This window comes from Globicephala melas, chromosome 1 (genome assembly GCF_963455315.2).
Source record: "Globicephala melas chromosome 1, mGloMel1.2, whole genome shotgun sequence".
NCBI lineage: Eukaryota > Metazoa > Chordata > Mammalia > Artiodactyla > Delphinidae > Globicephala > Globicephala melas.
Window position 1 is genome coordinate 49,158,129 of NC_083314.1, and position 20,661 is coordinate 49,178,789.

General features: G+C 35.3%; 1 protein-coding gene across 1 annotated transcript in view; it reads right to left on the reverse strand.

Annotated features, from left to right (window-relative positions):
* The window catches only part of XPR1 (xenotropic and polytropic retrovirus receptor 1), a 202,723-nt gene that overhangs the window by 23,270 nt on the left and 158,792 nt on the right, over nucleotides 1-20,661 (reverse strand). The window contains exons 10-11 of the mRNA XM_030847608.2: nucleotides 19,215-19,386; nucleotides 17,889-18,083 (exon numbers count right to left, since the gene is read on the reverse strand). Of these exons, the coding sequence (XP_030703468.1) occupies nucleotides 17,889-18,083; nucleotides 19,215-19,386 (367 nt within the window). The remainder of the gene's footprint in view (nucleotides 1-17,888; nucleotides 18,084-19,214; nucleotides 19,387-20,661) is intronic.

The window sequence follows — 20,661 nt, forward strand, 5'->3', positions numbered from 1 at the left end:
CTACTAAATAATTCATGGATCAAAGACAAAGTCTCAAGGGAAATTTAAAGAATACACTGAACTAAATGAAAATGAAAATGTAACATATCAAAATTTGTGGGACTTGGCTAAAGCAGTGCTGAGAGGAAAATGCATAGCATTATACATATAATTATGCATACATTAGAAAAAGAGAAAAAATATCAAATAAATAGTCTAAGAACCCACCTCAAGAACCTAGAAAAAGAAAAGCAAAATAAATCCAAAGCAAGCAGAAGGAAGGAAGTAATCAAGATAAACACAGAAATCAATGAAATTGAAATGAAAAATGGAGGAAAAAGATCAATGAAACAAAAAGCCGATTCCTTGAAAAGATCAATAACTAAATAATAATAATTCTGGAATGGATAAAAGTATGTGTTTTTCCCTCCTCTCCTGCAAAAAGACACAATGTCATTTCTTTAACTAAATGGAATGCTACTGACCATAATTATTTTACAAAGAAATACAAGGATTCTAAAAGTTTTTGACACCGTTTCAAGTGCTTAGTTTATGAAGCTGTAAAAAAGCTTCAGGTACTACATTCATAAGGGTAGAAACTTTTTCTTAGTTAAACTGAAAAAAATTAAGCCACAGACACAAGCTAAAATTACAGTCAATTAAAAATGGAAATAAGATTGTGTAAGATTTAACACAGCAAGATCCTTTTTGACCCACCTCCTAGAGAAATGGAAATAAAAACTAAAATAAACAAATGGGATATAATGAAACTTAAAAGCTTTTGCACAGCAAAGAAAACCATAAACAAGACGAAAAGACAACCCTCAGAATGGGAGAAAACATTTGCAAATGAAGCAACTGACAAAGGACTAATCTCCAAAATTTACAAACAGCTCAATATCAAAAAAACAAACAACCCAATCCAAAAATGGGCAGAAGACCTAAATAGACATTTCTTCAAAGAAGATATACAGATTGCCAACAAACATATGAAAGAATGTTCAACATCACTTATCATTAGAGAAACGCAAATCAAAACTACAATGAGGTATCACCTCACTCCAGTCAGAATGGACATCATCAAAAGATCTACAAACAATAAATGCTGGAGAGGGTGTGGAGAAAAGGGAACCCTCTTGCACTGTTGGTAGGAATGTAAATTGATACAGCCACTATGGAGAACAGTATGGAGGTTCCTTAAAAAACTAAAAATAGAACTACCATAAGACCCAGCAATCCCACTACTGGGCATACACCCTGAGAAAACCATAATTCAAAAAGAGTCATGTACCACAATGTTCACTGCAGCTCTATTTACAATAGCCAGGACGTGGAAGCAACCTAAGTGTCCACTGACAGATGAATGGATAAAGAAGATGTGGCACATATATACAATGGAATATTATTCAGCCGTAAAAAGAAACAAAATTGAGTTATTTGTAGTGAGGATGGACCTAGAGTCTGTCATACAGAGTGAAGTAAGTCAGAAAGAGAAAAACAAACACAGTATGCTAACACATATATATGGAATCTTAAAAAAAGGTTATAAAGAACCTAGGGGCAGGACACGAATAAAGACACAGACGTAGAGAATGGACTTGAGGGAATGGGGAGGGGGAAGGGTAAGCTGGGACGAAGTGAGAGAGTGGCATGGACTTATATATAATACCAAATGTAAAATAGATAGCTAGTGGGAAGAAGCCACATAGCACAGGAAGATCAGCTTAGTCCTTTGTGACCACCTAGAGTGGTGGGGTAGGGAGGGTGGGAGGGAGACACAAGAGTGAGGAGATATGGGGATATATGTATATGTATAGCTGATTCACTTTGTTATAAAGCAGAAACTAACACAACATTGTAAAGCAATTATAGTCCAATAAAGATGTTAAAAAGGAAAAAAAAATGAACTGTGAAATAGTTCAAAATTTACTTAAAACAAAGTAGATAAGAACTTCTACATCCCCCATGCCTATAGCCTACTGCTTAAATCAAAGAAAGTAAAAAAAAAAAATCAATTGATCTGGTTTTGTTCTTTAGAAAACCATGTTGTTGTTGTTTTTTTCCCCTTCCTGGCATCCTAACGTCTTCTAAGTAAGTGTTGTCAAACACAGTGTTGCCATACATTTGTGCATTGTGATCAATTGTAATTTGTTACTAATGTTGAAGTATTTATTTTATTTACTTAAAATAAGTCTATTAAAGAATATCAATATTAACAAAAACAAACAAAAAAGACTGTATAACATTTAAGTAGTCATAAGAGCAGTATACAGTAATAAGAGTTGAATAAAATATAGATAAAAAAATAAATGTTAGCAAAAAATGACAATATATATTCTACATTATGATCAATTAACAGATCTAAGAAGGAAGTGAGAGTATATATAATAGGAGGTATGCACAGAGAAAGATGGAATGCCAAAATCTCTTCCACCATTTTCCACACAACCTGCCAATACTCTAAACTAGTATAACACATCAGATCTAAAAAAGCCATCTGAAACAATTCTTAATCTCAGAATCCAAGACTGTGATGTCTTTTTATAGAAACCTCATTTGACGCATTTTCTTTCAAATTGGGTATCAGAAATAGAGTAAAAGTTAAATTATCCCAAACTTTACCAGGACTTCTGAAACATCTATTCAAATATTTAACCTAGGAAGCATCTCATCAATCACAGTATCAATTCACTTTGAGATTTAATTAAAAATAACAAAACGAAAAGACAACCCTCAGAATGGGAGGAAATATCTGCAAACAAAGCAACCAACAAGGGATTAATCTCCAAAATATACAAACAGCTCATGAAGCTCCGTATCAAAAAAACAAACAACCCAATCAAAAAATGGGTGGAAGATCTAAATAGATATTTCTCCAAAGAAGACATACAGATGGCAAAGAACGTGAAAAGATGTTCAACATCATGAATTATTAGAGAAATGCAAATCAAAACTACCATGAGGTATCACCTCCACCATCCAGAATGGCCATCATCAAAAAATCTACAAACAATAAATGCTAGAGAGGGTGTGAAGAAAAGGGAACCCTCCTACACTGTTGGTGGGAATGTAAACTGGTACAGCCACTATGGAGAACAGTATGGAGGTTCCTTAAAAAACCAAAAATAGACCTACCATATGATCCAGCAATCCCACTCCTGGTCATACATCGGAGAAAACCATAGTTCAAAAAGATACATGCACTCCAATGTTCACTGCAGCACTATTTACAATAGCCAGGATATGGAAGCAACCTAAATGTCAATCGACAGAGGAATGGATAATGAAGATGTGGTACATATATACAATGGAATATTAGTCATAGAAAAGAATGAAATAATGTCATTTGCAGCAACATGGATGGACCTAGAGATTGTCATATTGAGTGAAGTAAGTCAGACAAAGACAATTATCATATGATATCGTTATATGTGGAATCTAAAAAAAGGGTACAAATGAACTTACCTACAAAACAGAAATAGAGTTACAGATGTAGAAAACAAACTTATGGTCTACTAATGTTTACTTAAGTGTGGCCAATGAATCACCTTTAGTAGAAGCACCATGAGGTGCATGTTAAAAATGTATAAATTCCTGGATCATCACCCTAATCCTAGTGAATCAGACTGAAGGTGGGCCCAATATTATGCATTTTAAAGTAATAATCCATGGTGATTCACACGAATACCGAAGTTTGAGGATCCCAGCATTACATCATGCTGCCTTGTTCGAAATAACTTTTTAAAGTAGAAAAAGGAATGGATTCAGAGACTGAGAATTATGGTTTTGCTACTTACTGCCATGTGACTCAGGGCAGGCAATTTAACCTTCCTGATATATTAAAATAATAATAACATCTACTTTCTCTTAGGGTTAATATCAGGTTCAAAATGAAATAATGTGTGCCAAGATGCTACATATTGACAAATAGCTCTATTAGAATAACAGAATATAAAGAGCTGAAGGAGCCTTAGAAAGACAGTCTAGGCCAACTCCATTTTAATTTTTTTAATGAAAATAACTATTTTCCTGTTTATAAAAGAACTGTACATTCACCATAAAAAGTTCATAAAAGGGCAAACAAAGTGAGAGCACTGGGCAATCATATTACCTATAAATGTTATTTTATTCATTTAAAATTTTAATATTCTTTTCATTTTATAATTATAATCAGAAGAATGCTAAATAATAGTGATGATTGCAGATATTCTCATGTTAGTCCAGATTTTAATGAGAATGTCTCTAACATTTCCCCTCTAGTCATGATTCTAGTGGTTAGTGTGGGATGCTGATCGATAGATTGTGTGTGTGTGTATACATATATGTGTATATATGTGTGTATATACTGATCCTATACGTATACATAGTACTTGCTATATTTAAGAAGTATCCTTAAAAAAAAAAAAAAGAAGTATCCTTATGTATATTTTTAATTAATGAATGTCTCTGGCCTCTATCTAGATGATCAGTCACATGGCTTTTCTCCTTCTGTCTAGTGATATGGTAAAATATTCCTAAATTATCTTAGTCGTGGTAACTCCAAAGCCCATGTTCTTTCTCTCAACATGAAACACTGCCATTCATTAAGATGGTGCTTTTAAAATTCTTACTGGCAGAGGATTTGATTAAATTGAGCAGAGAGATGGATCTGGCTTTCTAGGCAAAGACATTCCACTTTCTGCAACAGAAGGTTAAATGAAGGATAAATTATAAACATTGATTTCAAATATTAATTTTTTTTTAGTTGAGGAAGGAAACATAGTTAGTCATATATTCATAACTGAGAAGGAAGAGGAAGATTATACAACGGATCCTAGACTTTCAGTTCATCCTTCTTCAGTGATTCAGGGTTTTCTACACCAGCTATGAAACGTTGTGTAAGCTTCAATATTCCACTTTGGTGGATGTTCATTTCTTTTGAAAAGACTTCCTGGTAAAGTTAAAACAGCTGCAAGCAGTACAATTCTACTTTTAAAAGAAATATGCTCTAGGGTATTATTCAGAGGCAACCAAAAAGTATTTACAGAGAGCCCTGAGAATCCCACATGAGGAAACAAAGAAATGTAACACATCAATGTGATATTTAAGCAGTAGGTAGATGCTTTATTTTCCCTCCTATTAAGTAGCAGCACTATTTTTTTAATATGTGAAGAAAATACTGCTTTTAATATAAGAAAAATTTCACTCTAAACATTTCAATTAAAACCACATCTTATACCTCATTCAAAATACTACCAGCGAAACTAAGTATTGGCTTACTGGTCTTTGTTTCCATATTTTACTCGCTACATTCTAGGAAGCATGCTGGAATGTTTATTAACAATATATATTAAGGAAATAGCCAGCCAGCTTTAACAAATACCTAATTACCTCTGGTATTTCTCAGGAAGTGAATTTCATGACCCTAACAAAGAATAAAACTCTAAACAAATTATTCATGTCAATCCATTCTTCCATCACTTGCAACAATGTCAATATGTTAGTGTTTGTCTCCCTTCGATTCAAGAAAGACTTTCAATTTTCTTCCAGAGAGAAATTATTTATATAGTTGAGGTGACTCCACATTGCTCTTACTAATAAAAGCGTGTGACTGTTAATGTGAGATAGCTAGTTCCTGGCAATGTCTTTGGTTTTCCACGAATGTGGCCATTAGGACAAAGGGATCACAAAGTGGGCCTAACCATATAAAAGTACAGTCTAATTATTCTCTCTCAATGTACCTTTGTGCTTCCCCAAACACAAATTTATCTGGCACTTGTAGGGATAGCACACTACCCTATCTGATCTTCCTTTGTTTACTACGAGTTTAACATTTCACCTTTGGGAAGAGCTCAGGTCATTCTATAACATTAGAAGGCAGTATGGTAGAGAAAAATAATCACAAGACCTGGGTGTGAATTCTAGCATGGTCACCTACTTGCTACTTGACTTTGGAGCTATATTGTTTGTACTCAGATTCACAACCTACGTTCTTCCACTTCATAGCTGTACGACCGGCAAGTAACTTAACCTCTCTGTTTTGAATCTCCTCACCTAAAAAATGACGATCAAGTGATTACCTCCAACAAAGACTCTCCTTTTTATTTTGGACCATACAGAATTTATTCTGGCAAAGAGAAGCAGCCACATCCTAATTCTAGAGGTACTCGTAGTTGCAGTTCTAGAGATAACATTGGTGTCCAGCATTGGTAGTGTTGGGAATACAAGCTGTGATGTCTTCACTGCCTGTGGGAATTTCTGTAAGCTACTCAACATCCTTTAAATAAATCTTTCTTAAGATAACCAGAGGGTTTCTGGTGGTTGTGATATGAATCTTGGGCGTAGGGGGTTATTGGAAGGCAAAAACCCTGTAGTTTTAGAAACCATCTTGGAGACTGAGGACTTGGATTTCTCTCTCCTTTCCGAAAGTGTCATTTAGTACATGTGTATTTCCACAGCAAGTGAATAATGGAGAATAATAATGGCAAGACACAAAGTGTGGTAGCCATTCTCTACAATGGCATCCAATGTTCCTTGCCCCTTGGTATTCACATCTCTCCGTAATTCCCTCCCACATTATTCCAGGGTCAGTCTGTAGCACCCAGCAGAAGTGATGGATGGATAAAGACTCTCCTTGACCTAAGTATAGTCAGGCTCCTCTAAGTTCCCTAGACCGAAACTTTGTGTCCATCCTTGTCAAGCATGCATCACCCAGTTGTAGCAAGAATCTTGCTAAGTCAGTTCAGAGAGAACCCTTTACCCTTGATATCTGATCACCTCAATCTCTCATCAAATTCTTCATCCTCCACCTTTGGCATCTGATCACCCTGATCTGATTTCAGCAAAAATCCTGTCAAGTCAGTTCAGCCAAAATCCTCCCTTACCCTTGATGTTTCCTTTTAGCAATTTTCCACTCATTGACCACCACCCTGCTCCTTGGCTATAAATCCCCACTGGTCCATTCTATATTCAGAATTGAGCCCAGTTCTGTACTGAGATCACTTTTCCTCTATTGCAACAGTTCCTGAATAAAATTTGCTTTTGCCAATTTAACTACCATTCAGCTCTGATTCTAATACCTCATAATGTTGCTGCAAAGATTAAATGAGTTAATATATGTTAAATGCTTAAAAGAATGTTAGCTCATAGAAGTATTCAATAATTATTAGCTTTAAATAATATCATTATTCTTTGTGGCCTTTCCCGTTGCGGAGCACAGGCTCCGGACGCACAGGCTCAGCGGCCATGGCTCATGGGCCTAGCCGCTCCGTGGCATGTGGGATCTTCCTGGACCAGGGCACGAACCCGTGTCCCCTGCATCAGCAGGCGGACTCGCAACCACTGCGCCACCAGGGAAGCCCAATATCATTATTCTTCATCTACTATTTGCAGGTGCTTTGGGTGACTTTTGACCAGCCACTGTATAATATTCCATGTACCATAAACTCACTGTAATTAAATTATTCTCCTACTGCTGGACATTCATAAGATTACTTTCAATTTTTACTATATAGGGCTGTGAACATATATTCATTTATACCCACTTCTCTAATCACTTCCTTAGGAAAAAGTTATGGAAAGGGAGTTACTAAGTCAAAAGGTATGAATGATTTTAATACTCTTGATAGAATTACCAAATTGCTTACCAATTTATACTCAATCAACAGAATGAGTGTTCATCTCTCCACATCCTTGCCAGCAATTTGTATCATCACTTCCTTGATTAAATATGATTTTAATTTGCATTTCTTTTGCTACTAGTAAAGTAGAACATTTTTCATGTTTATTAGCCATGTTTATTCTACAATATTATGTTTATATCCTTTTCCAATTAAAAAAAATCAGTTAAAATTAATTTGTTTTGTGGTGATTAGATTACAGTTTAAAAATATCCACTCCTTTCTTCCGTGACTCTTACTCCATTGATGTTGGGTTTAATAATTTGCTTTGTCTGTTCAGGATGGGCAGACTTCCTTTAGGCTTGGCTATATGACTTCTTTTGGCCAGCGGGAGGTTAGCAGATGTGAGACAAGCAGACTTAAAAAGTGTTTGTGCAATAGTAATTGTTTCTGCTAGTACCACATAAAGAGCTTTTCCTTGGATAACTGCTGCCCCTTCGGCTGGGACCCGAAAATGAACAAACATGTAACAAACTCAAACCCAACTTTCAGGAAAGAGCCAAAAACCCAATGGCAACAGCGGCCTAAAGCCGTGCTATTCAGCTAGAATATCTAGACCCCAGCCTAGTTCCACCAATTCCCAGCTGACCCGCAAACATAAAGGAGAATAAATAAATACACATATATAAAGGAGAATAAATTACTGCTGTTTTAAGCTGCTGAGTTTTGGGGTGGTTTATTATGTAGCAATATCTGATTAGTACACTTATTGTATTATATTATGAAACTCTGAAAGAAAGAGATTCATGTATAATCTACTACTTATATTCCCTAGAGTAACATATACCTAGCAGGAACTTAGGCCTCATAATTCATTTGCCTGCTCAGTTTTTCTCTTTTTTTCTTTTCTTTTTGCTGAAAATACCTAGACACTATACCTTTTCTTGATGTTTATACTTTTCACCAATAAGAGCCTCATGTAAAATTATATATAATATAAAATAATATATAAATTAAAATTAAAAATTTTATTTGCAAGTACTTGTCTTTAAATTCTTTTTCAATTAGACAAATTGCTCCATAAGTTGAATTCATAAATAATTTTGACCTTGTTCTTTTAAACATCACAGATCCTCCAGCAGTATCTAAACAATAATAGAGATTGTTTTTAAACTTTAAATTTTTGTGCATGTTTCAAAAGCAACACAATTTACATAGAAATGCTAACAAATTACATCTATCAGTTATAAGAGCAATTAAGAAAACAAAGGTGATTAGAGAAAAGTCAACAAAAACAGCTTCAGGGTATAAGGACAAGTGTTTTTTTAAAAAGCTTCTTTTATATGACAAAGATGATACAAAAATATAATTTATTCAAAGCTATAATTAATGTTTTAAAAGAAACTTAAGGTGAAATATAAATGGGATTGTTAGTGTAATATTTATAAAATCATTTAAAATCAGCACAATGTAGGCTTCCCTGGTGGCGCAGTGGTTTAGAGTCCGACTGCCGATGCAGGGAATACGGGTTCGTGCCCGGGTCTGGGAAGATCCCACATGCCGAGGAGCGGCTGGGCCTGTGAGCCATGGCCGCTGAGCCTACGCGTCCGGAGCCTGTTGCTCCGCAACGGGAGAGGCCACAACAGTGAGAAGCCCGCGTACCGCAAAAAAAAAAAAAAAAAAAAAAAAAAATCAGCACAATGCCAAGTAGATATAAGTTACTCAAGAAATACTATTAAAGTCCATTTAATAATCAGAAAGAAACAATACCTCACATCTGATTTTATAGCATCAGCAGGATTTAAGCCAATACTGACAAATGGTGAATTCTAAAATAATCTATCTCGGGCTTCCCTGGTGGCACAGTGGCTGAGAGTCCTCCTGCCGATGCAGCGGACGCGGGTTCGTGCCCCGGTCCGGGAAGATCCCACATGCCGCAGAGCGGCTGGGCCCGTGAGCCATGGCCGCTGAGCCTGCGCGTCCGGAGCCTGTGCTCCGCAACTGGGGAGGCCGCGGCAGTGAGAGGCCCGCGTACCGCAAAACAAACAAACAAACAAAACAAAAAAAAACAAATAAAATAATCTATCTCTTTTCTGCATTATTAGTTAAGCTAGAGAAATTACAGCGAAATGTATCAAATTTCAAAAGGGTTAAAGATTTGAGCTACTTTCAATACTAAGTCCAAAATGAAAGCATTTATTCAAATGAGTTGTTTTAAAAAATTTTGTGTATGTCTTTAAAAAGTTTATGGAACAAAAGTTTCCCTAGAGATTAAAAAAAAAAAAGCATTTCTACTATAGTATAACAAGACTAAAATTTGGAAATTGTGGCATAGCAGCTCATTATTCAGGGTAGAAACAGCATAACAAACTGGCCATACCCCCAGAGAGGAAGCACTTCAGGACTATGTGTGCTCACCCAAAACAATGAAATGACTATTTGCACTGAAGGCACTGAACTACTGCTGAGGAATCCTCATTAGGGGACACAGCACCCCTTACAGAATGTTAAACAAGGGGAGATCTAGAAGATATACGAGATCTGGGCACTGGAAAACAACCAAGCAAAGAAATACAAATGAACTCAGCTTTTAAGTGAGTAGAGAGTATCTCTTTTTTTCCAAGTATTTTAAAATGTCTAATAGTAAATGCTAACAAATGCTAACAAAGGAGTCTAAAGTAAAACATGAAGTATTTTTTAAGAGAAGTTTTTTTTTCTTCTATGTATTCAGAGAACAGCAAAGAGCAAAATCCACTAAGAATTTATAAATATTTTAGAATGTTAGAAACTGTAAATGAAAACCAGAAAATCTAATGAAGTACTCTCTCCCCATCAATAGATTAGAAATAATAACACAATGGCTTTTTTATTACTGTACCTCCCACAGGCTTTTCCTTGCCAAGGCCAAGAAACCTCAAGGACACACAAAAACCATTTAAAGTACTTTCCTGTCTCCTCCACTCGCAATTCCAACAAAAAACTTGTAGGAATTGGCTTCTAATTTAGGCTTGTAACGAAATGCGAATTCTTAAAATAAGATTGGCTGAGAGCTAAATCCTTTGTTTCTAAAATCAAAGATAGAAAATAAAATATACTGAAATGTTTAAAGTGTTTCCTTCTTACTACAAGGGCTAGTTGCAGTATTATCATACTTATTCTCCCAATAATGGGCCTAACCCCCCTCCCTCACCTTTTAAAAAGTGATTCTAAGTATAGCGTTAACCCTTGCGTCTCCATTTTTACAAATCATGTGGCATAAGACATAACCTTTGAAACAATCTTGAAAATGCCTCCAATAATGCTGTTACTATGGTAACTCTTGTAGGCTAGTTCTCTGAAAAGACTCAGATTCCTGAGTCTGAACAAAGTTACCTCACCATTTTCTACACTTCTCCCCCCACCGAGAAAATTTATCCTTTGCAATAGCACATACACATTCAATTGAAAAAGATCAACCTCATTAACCATGCAGAATCTATTCTTTTTAACTTAATGATCATTTCTAGTCTATGTTTTCTGATACATTTCTCTTGGAATATTGTCCAAGGAAACAATAGAAATCAAATTCTGCTTTTGATCACCATTCAATGTCAAATTTTCTGTCATGGGTTCCTTTGTCTTTTTGGTAAAAAAATTTAGTGATATAAATATTTAATATGTAGCAACTATAAAAAGTGTTTTTTTTTAATTTTAGGGATATCATTAAACTACAACCAATGGTCCCTCTAAAAAATGCTTGTGTTTTTAAAAGTTTGACTGTGGGCACATGAATCAAGTTCAGTCAGTAAACAGCTGTGTTACTTGAATAAAAAACCAAACACATTCCTAATTGATACTTACCCAGTACAACACGCTTATCCACACACACACACACTCAAGGTGATCATAAGTGTTTCTTGTGAAAAGACTTTCCATAAAGGAAGACACACATATACTAGCTCTAGACAGTAAAGAGAATTATATTTCATTTAAAGATAAATTCCACTTGTACAGCAAGTCAGAATTTCTTGATTTCATGTGCGCTACCTTATTTGATCCTTACAACAAATCTGTGACATAAACAGAACAGATACTATGATCTCTGCTTTAAAGGTAGGGTTTTATCTGGGGTTGGGGTGGGGGAACGCCCTACGGATAAAGATGAACAAAACTGGGAAACAGTAACACTTGTAACACTTCTATCACTCATAAGTTACACGGACTTGTGATCTGACACATAATGGGATAAGTGGAATCCTCCCTAACTTAATATAGACAATAAGATACAGCTTAACCATAACCTCTGGGAAGTCTTCTCTACGCTTCCCTTCCTGAGGCCTAGAGGCTGGGTTAGGAACTTAAGCTGTATGTAGGCTGTTCTGGTAACCCTGCCATCTCTTTACCCTCTATTTTAACGACTCTTTTTTTTAAATTGTGCTAAAAAGCACAGCATAAAATCTACCACCTTAACCATTTCTCAGTGTACAGTTCAGAAGTTTTAATTATATTCACATTGTTGTGCAACCAATGAATGCCTTTTTACCTATTTCCCCTACTAGATCATAAATTCTTAAGGGCAAGAATCGTGTCTTGTTTGTTGCTCTTTTTTTACTGCCTGGCACAGCCTGATACATAGAATATTCTCAATAATTCTTAATCTATGCACCTACTTACCCACTCACCTCCCTACCTAATTCAGAATTAAAACTAAAAAATGAGGTGTTTACACAGGGGTATACATAAGTATATTAATTTCAGTCAAAACTCTGTTGTTGTCGTGTATCGATTTACTACGCTTTCAAAACTGTTGTTGTCGTGTATCGATTTATTGCGCTTTGCAGACAGTGTTTTTTACAAATTGTGTTGAGCAAGTCTACAGGCACTATTTTTCCTTTTGCTTACTTCATATTTCTGTCAAATTTTGTTAATTCTTGCAATATTTCACAAACTTTTTCATTATTATAATAATTGTTATGATGATCAGTGATCTTTGATGTTTCTAATGCAAAAGCATGAGAAGGCTCATTGAAGTCTCAGATGATGGTTAGCATTTTTAATGGTAAAGTATTTTATTTTATTTATTATTATTATTTTTTAAATTTTTATTGGAGTATGGTTGCTTTACAACGTTGTGTTAGCCTCCACTGCACAACAAAATGAATCAGCCGTACACATACAGATATCCCCTAACAGTAAAGTATTTTAAATTAAGGTATGTAAAGTCAGAACTTTTTCTGATTTGGCTGACTGGTTTTCTAATTAGGGTATATAGCAGATATTCTCTATAAATTGGATGAGTGTAATCTGCAGCTCCAAAATTTGTTTTCAAAAATACATTTAAAAAATGTGTTAAAGCATTTCATCAAAAACACTGCATTGAAAAGTGTATTAAAATTAACAATATTTTAATTTTCCTAATTGTTTCTTGAGTATGTTGAACTAAACAAGGAGCCTTTAAAACTAAATATATGATTGGTCCTACTCAAGCGTTTTGGTATACTCTCCAGAAAAAGAGAAAGTGAATGACTCTAGTGACTAGTTAACAAATCATTTTTCATTCAGTTTATGTTCAATTCTTTACTCAGTTTATTTTCAACTCTTTGCTTTCAACAAAGAAAACTTGATAGATCACAAAAAATAATTATTAATAATAGTTTACTATGCAATTTTGGGGGGCATATAATTCAGAATTTGTCCAAAAAACTGAGGGACAATGCAACAACAAAATTTCCATTCTTACGTATATAGCAATGCTAACAAAGTTTCTCAGGATTTACTTATATAAAAACTGAAAAATGGAAAAGTAATAAGTAATATAAATTTACCTCATTAAGAAACATTGGGACTCCCCTGGTGGCAGAGTGGTTAAGAATCTGCCTGCCAATGCAGGGGACACAGGTTTGAGCCCTGGTCCAGGAAGATCCCACATGCTGCGGAGCAACTAAGCCCGAGTGCCACAACTACTGAGCCTGTGCTCTAGAGTCCACGAGCAGCAACTACTGAGCCCGTGCACCTAGAGCCTGTGCTCTGCAATAAGAGAAGCCACTGCAATGAGAAGCCCGCACACCGCAACGAAGAGTAGCCCCCACTTGCCGCAACTAGAGAAAGCCTGTGTGCAGCAATGAAGACCCAACACAGCCAAAAATAAATAAATAAATATTTTTTAAAAAAGAAATATTTGTGTAATAATTATTAAAATTTGTAATGTTATGTTGACAACTATAGATAAAATCAGAGTAATGATAATTACAACAGAAAGAAAAAAATTATTCTAACAAGTATTTTTCCTAATAATAGGAATTTATCTTCCTAGTAACTAATTTTCCTACTAATAGGAAATTAATAATTTAATTTCAATTTACATGCTATGTATCAGACAAAAGTCATTAAAACAAAAGTATATTATACTAAAATAAAGTTCAATGGGACAGAGATGTAAAATTTCTGACTATTGTAGAATTGCTTCATTAAAAAAAATTAAATCATGGTATAATGCCTCTATATTTAGATTACCTGGGTACACTTAGTAGAAACACTTAGCAGCTTTAAAAAAAAATGTGAATATTTAAAATTTACTGGAAAAGATTTTTTTGTAATTATTTAAATTTAAGACAAAAAATTTCAGACATAAACTTAAAAATGTCTGAAAAGTAATATAATTTAAAATAATAAAATAAAGATAATAAAGCAATATATCAATAGTTTAAAAGATTATTTGAATGGGTACATGAACAACAAAAAAAAATCTAAGGACAATACTATCCAAACCACTGCTTCTAGCTTTAGGTGTTCAGATTTGGAGTGTTTGCAGATTCGAGGAATTCAGATTTTCAGCTTCTTACTGAATGGTATCAGTATAGTTAAAGACATGTTATATCCTAAAATATTCAACCAAAAAAAAAAAAAGAAAAGAAAAACCAGTACTCAATTTTACCCAGGATGGGAGAAAAGTAAAGGGTTATTAAGCCATAGGGTAGCATGTATCAAATTAACTGCCTGACTTAGAAATTCTCTATTAACAACCTTCTGAATCATGATGCATGCCTGGACTGAAAAATAGCATTCTTCACCAAGAGTTAAAATTTGGGGAGTTTTCATGGATAGGAAGAATTAATATTGTTAAAATGACCATACTACCCAAGGCAATCTACAGATTCGATGCAATCCCTATCAAAATACCAATGGCATTTTCTGCAAAGCTAGAAAAACAAAAAACCCAAATTTGTATGGAAACACAAAAGACCCCCCCCAAACAGCCAAAACAATCTTGAGAAAGAGCAAAGCTGGAGGTAACACGTGCCCTGATTTCAAACTATACTATAAAGCTACAATAATCAAAACAATATGGTACTGGCACAAAAACTGATACATGATTAGTAGAACAGAGAGCCCAGAAATAAACCCACGTATTGGGTTGGCCAAAAAGTTTGTTCGGGTTTTCCATAACAGCTTATGAAAAACCCGAACAAACTTTTTGGCCAACCCAATACTTATGATCAATTAAACTATGACAAAGGAGGCAAGAATATACAATGGGGAAAAGAAAGCCTCTTCAATAAATGGTGCTGGGAAAACTGGACAGCTATAGGCAAAAGAATCAAACTGTACTACCTTTTCATATCATATACAAAAATACACCCCAAATGAATTAAAGACTTAAATGTAAAACCCAAAACATTAAAACTCCTAAAAGAAAACATAGGCGGTATGCTCTTGACATCAGTCTTAGCAATATTTTTTTGGATATGTCTCCTTAGAAAGGGAGACAAATGCAAAAATAAACGGGACCTAATCAAACTAAAAAGCATTTGCACAGGGAAGGAAGCTATCAACAAAACGAAAGTGCTGCCTATTGAATGGGACAAGATATTTGCAAAGGATATATGAGGTAAGGGGTTAATATCCAAAATATACAAGTAACTCATACATCTCAACATGCAGAAAAACCCAACCTGATTAAAAAATGGGCAGAGGACCTGAACAGAAATTTTTCCAAAGAAGACATTCAGATGGACATCAGGCACATGAAAAGATGCTCAACATCATTAATCATCATGGAAATGCAAATCAAAACCACAATGATATATCACCTCACACCTGTCAGAATCACTATTATCAAAAAGACAACGAAAAACAAGTGTTGGAGAGGGTGTGGAGAAAAGGGATCCCTTGTGCACTGTAGGTGGGAATTTAAATTGGTGCAGCCACTATGGAAAACAGTATGGAGATTCCTCAAAAAATTAAAAATAGGACTACCACACAATCCAGGAATTCCACTTCTGGGAATTTTTCTGAAGAAAATAAAAGCACTAATTTGAAAAGACATATGCACCACTGTGTTTACTGCAGTATTATTTATAACAGCCAAGGTATGAAAGCAATCTAAGTGTCCATTGATAGATGAATGGATAAAGATGTGGGGGGTATACACACACACACACACAGACACACACACACACAATGGAATATTACTCAGCCATAAAAAACAATGAAATCTTGCCATTTGCCACAACATGAATGGACCTAGAGGGTATTATGCTAAGTGAAATAAGTCAGACAGAGAAAGACAAATAGTATATGATTTCACTTATAAGTGGAATCTAAAAAACAAACCAAAAAAAGAACAAACATAACAAAACAAAAGCAGACATACATACAGAGAACAAACTGGTGGTTGCCAGAAGGGAGGCGGGTTAGGGGATGAGTGAAATAGGTGAGGGAGATTAAGAGGTATAAAATTCTAGTTATAAAATAAATAAGTCATGGGGATCTAATGTACAGCATAGTAATTACAGTCAATAATATTGTGATAACTTCTTATGGTGACAGACAGTAACTAGACTTATCATGATCACTTTGTATTATATAGAAATACTGAGTCACTATGTTGTACACCTGAAACTAATATAATATTGTTAAGTCAATTATACTTCAAGGAAAAAAAAAAAACTATTAGAAGGCACTGGAAAGCCACCAAAAGCAGGCAAAAAGCCTGAGCTTACTTTGAAAAGATGTTGGCATAAAGAGTAAAAATTGTGAGTTTGTGGCTTTTTGCCTGAGGGTGCTCCCAATACCCTCTTTCTACTCCAGTCACAGAAAAATCAGTCTTACTGCCTCCAGGACAGAGTCAGGGTTGATGGAACAGCTAGAAATTTAAAGGGGTAATCCTTGAAGGGAGAGACCTGCAGAAAGGGTAAAATGCAAAATCTGAGTACAAAATCTACCAGTATCCCAGGCTGACCAATGGATAAGCATGTACAATGGAGAGTCTGAGGAGCTAGCCAAACAGTAGGTGCACATGAGAGAGGAGTTAAAAAAAAAAAAAATTAAGGGAGCTTCAGGATGTATTTCTTTCACTGAGGTACTTAGTTAAATTATATCATTTAACAAGAGTGCCTCCACAGTGGTAAAGTTATTGGCTGCATTATCAATATTACTGCAAAGTGTTCTGCTGGACCAAATCACAAGCTTTACAAAAAACAACCAGCCTAATCTTTCAAGACCATCAGACACACAGCAGCAGTTCTGGAGCACTAGCTAAGGCTCCTAAATACAGCATCTCAATTAAAAAAAAAAAAATCACAGAAAAAGAACTTTTTATCAAAGTATCTAAAAATAATTGTAATAATTTCAATTGGTAACATTTCTTTACCACTCACAGATGAGAGTGCAGCCTCTAAGGTGTAGGCTGATACTGATTTAAATAGACAAAGAAGGAAGGCATTTTAGTAAAAGGAAGTGAGATCTTTGATTGACAGCTCTTAGGAGAAGGTTAAAAATTCAAAAGGAGTGCCTGTATGTGGCTCAGAACCTAAAAGCCTTTTTCTCCTCCCAACAGAAGAACAGTCTCAAGTAATAACTGGTTGCCATGGAGATAAGAAACTAGAGAGATCAGAGAACTCAATTTGCAGTTAAATAGGCTGGAAACAATCCTTACTACTTGGTGAAGGAAAGCGATTAAAAATATACATGATTGCCAGAGGGAATCTTCTTCACGTAGCATTTCCTAACCTCATTAATGAACAAGAAGTCTAAAAAACCAAATGCAAACCCAAGGTGTCTTGGATTGAACCCATTAAACAAATTCAGGACTTCAAACGTTATCCAAATCCTTTCTCTTCCAGATGACTTTGATTCTTTTTAACGGTACTTGTTAGTAAATATTGAAATGAGACTAAAATTGTGTTCAAGAACAAAGTAGTATACCTGACGGGACTGGAGCATCAATGGAAAAAAAAGAAGCATGACAAATGGAAAGGGAACCAGAGTAAGAAACAGATTCAAGTGGTGAAAATCCAGATTTTGAAAAATCTTTTCACAATCAATGAATACCTTTATGAGTGCTGTAAAGGGCTGCAAACGTCACCGTGAAGAAAGTCGTGGAGTATTTCCCAGCATTAACTAAATGAGGAAAGGCCCTTTTTGTGTCTCGGTATCGGCGCAGGCACTGGATAAAGCGAAGCCAAGCAGGAATGCACTGAACAATAGCCCGCACACCATATGAGTAATTGTGGCAAATTTCTGGTTCTGTGAAGATTTCAAAGAAGAAAAGACTACAATTAAAAAAAAATAACTTGTTCACATCATTTAGAGTCATATATTGTAACCACTAGGAAGTCCATAAAAGCAAGGAACCTGGGTTTCAGAATCACTTTTTTCTTTGCCACTATTATATTCTTAAACTTTTTAGTGGTTGATAAGCTGAGAAGAGAAGGTAAAATACACAGTGGGAACTTAGAAAAATCTGCTGGCTCAGATTTCTGACTATGTATTCTGGAATCACCTTCTTTGGAGTGTGGTAAAACTATAAGACAATTAGAAGATGAGTACACTAATCAAGGAGAAAAAAATTAGCTCTGAAACATCTGGAAAACCTATATATATCACTGGTGACTCCAGTCAATTTCATGAACTCCAAACCACTACAATATATCCACTATAGGTTGTTCACACTCTTGTTCTTTAAATAAAACGAACAAAGAAAACAAACAGCAGAGTTTATACTTTTAAAATGAGAAGAATAGAGTTCGTAAATCAATTTTCTTCAAATTCTGGAAATGTATCAGAGTGGTTCAACATACAATAGAATTGTGATCTGCTGGCATCAATGAAAATGTGTTGGCACTGGCTTCATTAACTTTTGTTAGTCAGATGTTACATAATCTGTCTAAAGTTGGTCTTTGTCATTAAGGCACAATTCCTTAGTAACTTGAACACCTGGCATAAACAAAGAGTGATAAAAAGAGCCAAAAGAAAAATAAGGTCCCCAAGAAGAATTAAAAAACATCTATGACTTTCTCAAAGCACTTGATCTAATTTCTAAATTATCAGTATTTTTGATCATAGTAAAGCAATACTGTGATAGCAATTGTTGACACTAAAGCATCTGTGATTTAATTACCAATGTATTAGAAGTTTTTTAGTTTTAGAATTCTTTAAGTGTAAGTTGTAAATCTCCTGGCAAATGAATAGCTAAAATTATAATATATAATTTAAGAGCCAAATTGTATCAGATAAAGAGATTGCTAAAGGAGTGCCAAGTACATTTAATTAAATTTGTAATATTATTGGATGATCTTAAATTTCTCAGTTATCATTCCCAGTATTTCTTGGTTTACACTGGCAGTTCAGTAGTGTGGATGCACATTCATACCCTACCTTCTGAATCATTTGGCAACAGGCCCCCACTTTCATCCCATTTGAGCTCAAAACTGTAGAAGCAGATCATATATTCCAGGTCCATCAGTATCACTGACAGGCTGTTCAGCTGATCGGCCAGCCAGAAATCAGCAAAGCCTACCTTATGGAAGGGGGCTGTAAATACTCGAAACTGGGAGAAAGAAAAAAAATCAGAAAACACAGAAACAAGAAAGTTCATATTAAATTTCTCTAATTCATGTCTGACCCTGCAGCATGATTACTTTAGTTGATAAAATGGAAACCAATGAACCAATCACAAACACAGGGACCTGGCAACAGTGGCTAGGTTGAGAATTAGTAATGAAGGGAATGAGTTGAATGGACAACTAAGAAAGGAATTAAAAGGGTGGGGCAGGGGGAAGGCAGGAATAGCTACAGTCAGAAAACAGAAAGCAGAGAGGTGGGAAGAGCTGAAGTGGAAAGCACAGAGAATGGCACAAATGCACCGAGAGGACATTTAGCGTTAGTCTAAATTAAATTTTGCTGGAGACCCATGTGCTATGATAATTTCTGGAATATTCTCCCATCTTAGCTAACTGAATACAAAGCTCTTCTTTGCCTACACAGGACAGGAAGGGGAGGATAGCGCCTCGTCTGAAGTATGTATTATTCTCTAACCAAAGTCACTTTCATTTCACTAATGCCATGGTGATAATTGTATTTGTCTTCAAATTATGCCACAAAAATCAGCCCACATCCTACTGTTACAAAAACAATGATAAATAAATTCAGGTTACATGTCTTGAGCACTAATCCACTCTGTGTATTTTTCTCATAATGCATTTCTTATAATCCATTAACTATAACAATTCTGAGCTAGGTGTTATCCATATCCCCATTTTACAGAAGACCTATAACAATAACTCCTCCTGACTCTATTCTGTGGAAGCCTGTTTACTACTGCAAAGGAAAATTCTGGCATTGCAGAGAGAGAAAGAATTAGATACTAATCATCAGAAATAAGCTCAAATTGTACAGACTGCCTTGAAAGGCCTTGAGTGAAGTGAAGATGGGATGAAGGCAGCTTTCCTCCTCACCCTGTTAGACCCTTTCTATCTTACACAGGTGAAAATGGACTCCTAAAACAAGGAATTCTGGCTAAGCAACAGTTTTGAGAAAATGAGTCTAAAGCTATAGCTCTCCTGCCATCTAGGTATATTCATTTAATGGACATACCCAGCCTGGGAGACTATGGCTCTCTTCTCTCAGACTTGGCTGGTTCTTTCTATTCTTTCTCTAAATAATTCCTTTGATTATTTCAGGGAAATAATAAATGACTATATTACAAATCAATCCTGGGTGTCAACTATCTATGACAGGTATTGTCTTGGAGCTTTGGAATTTAGACCAGGGGTCTACAGGACACAACACAGGCTTTAAGACATTACTTTCTGGAGCTGATATA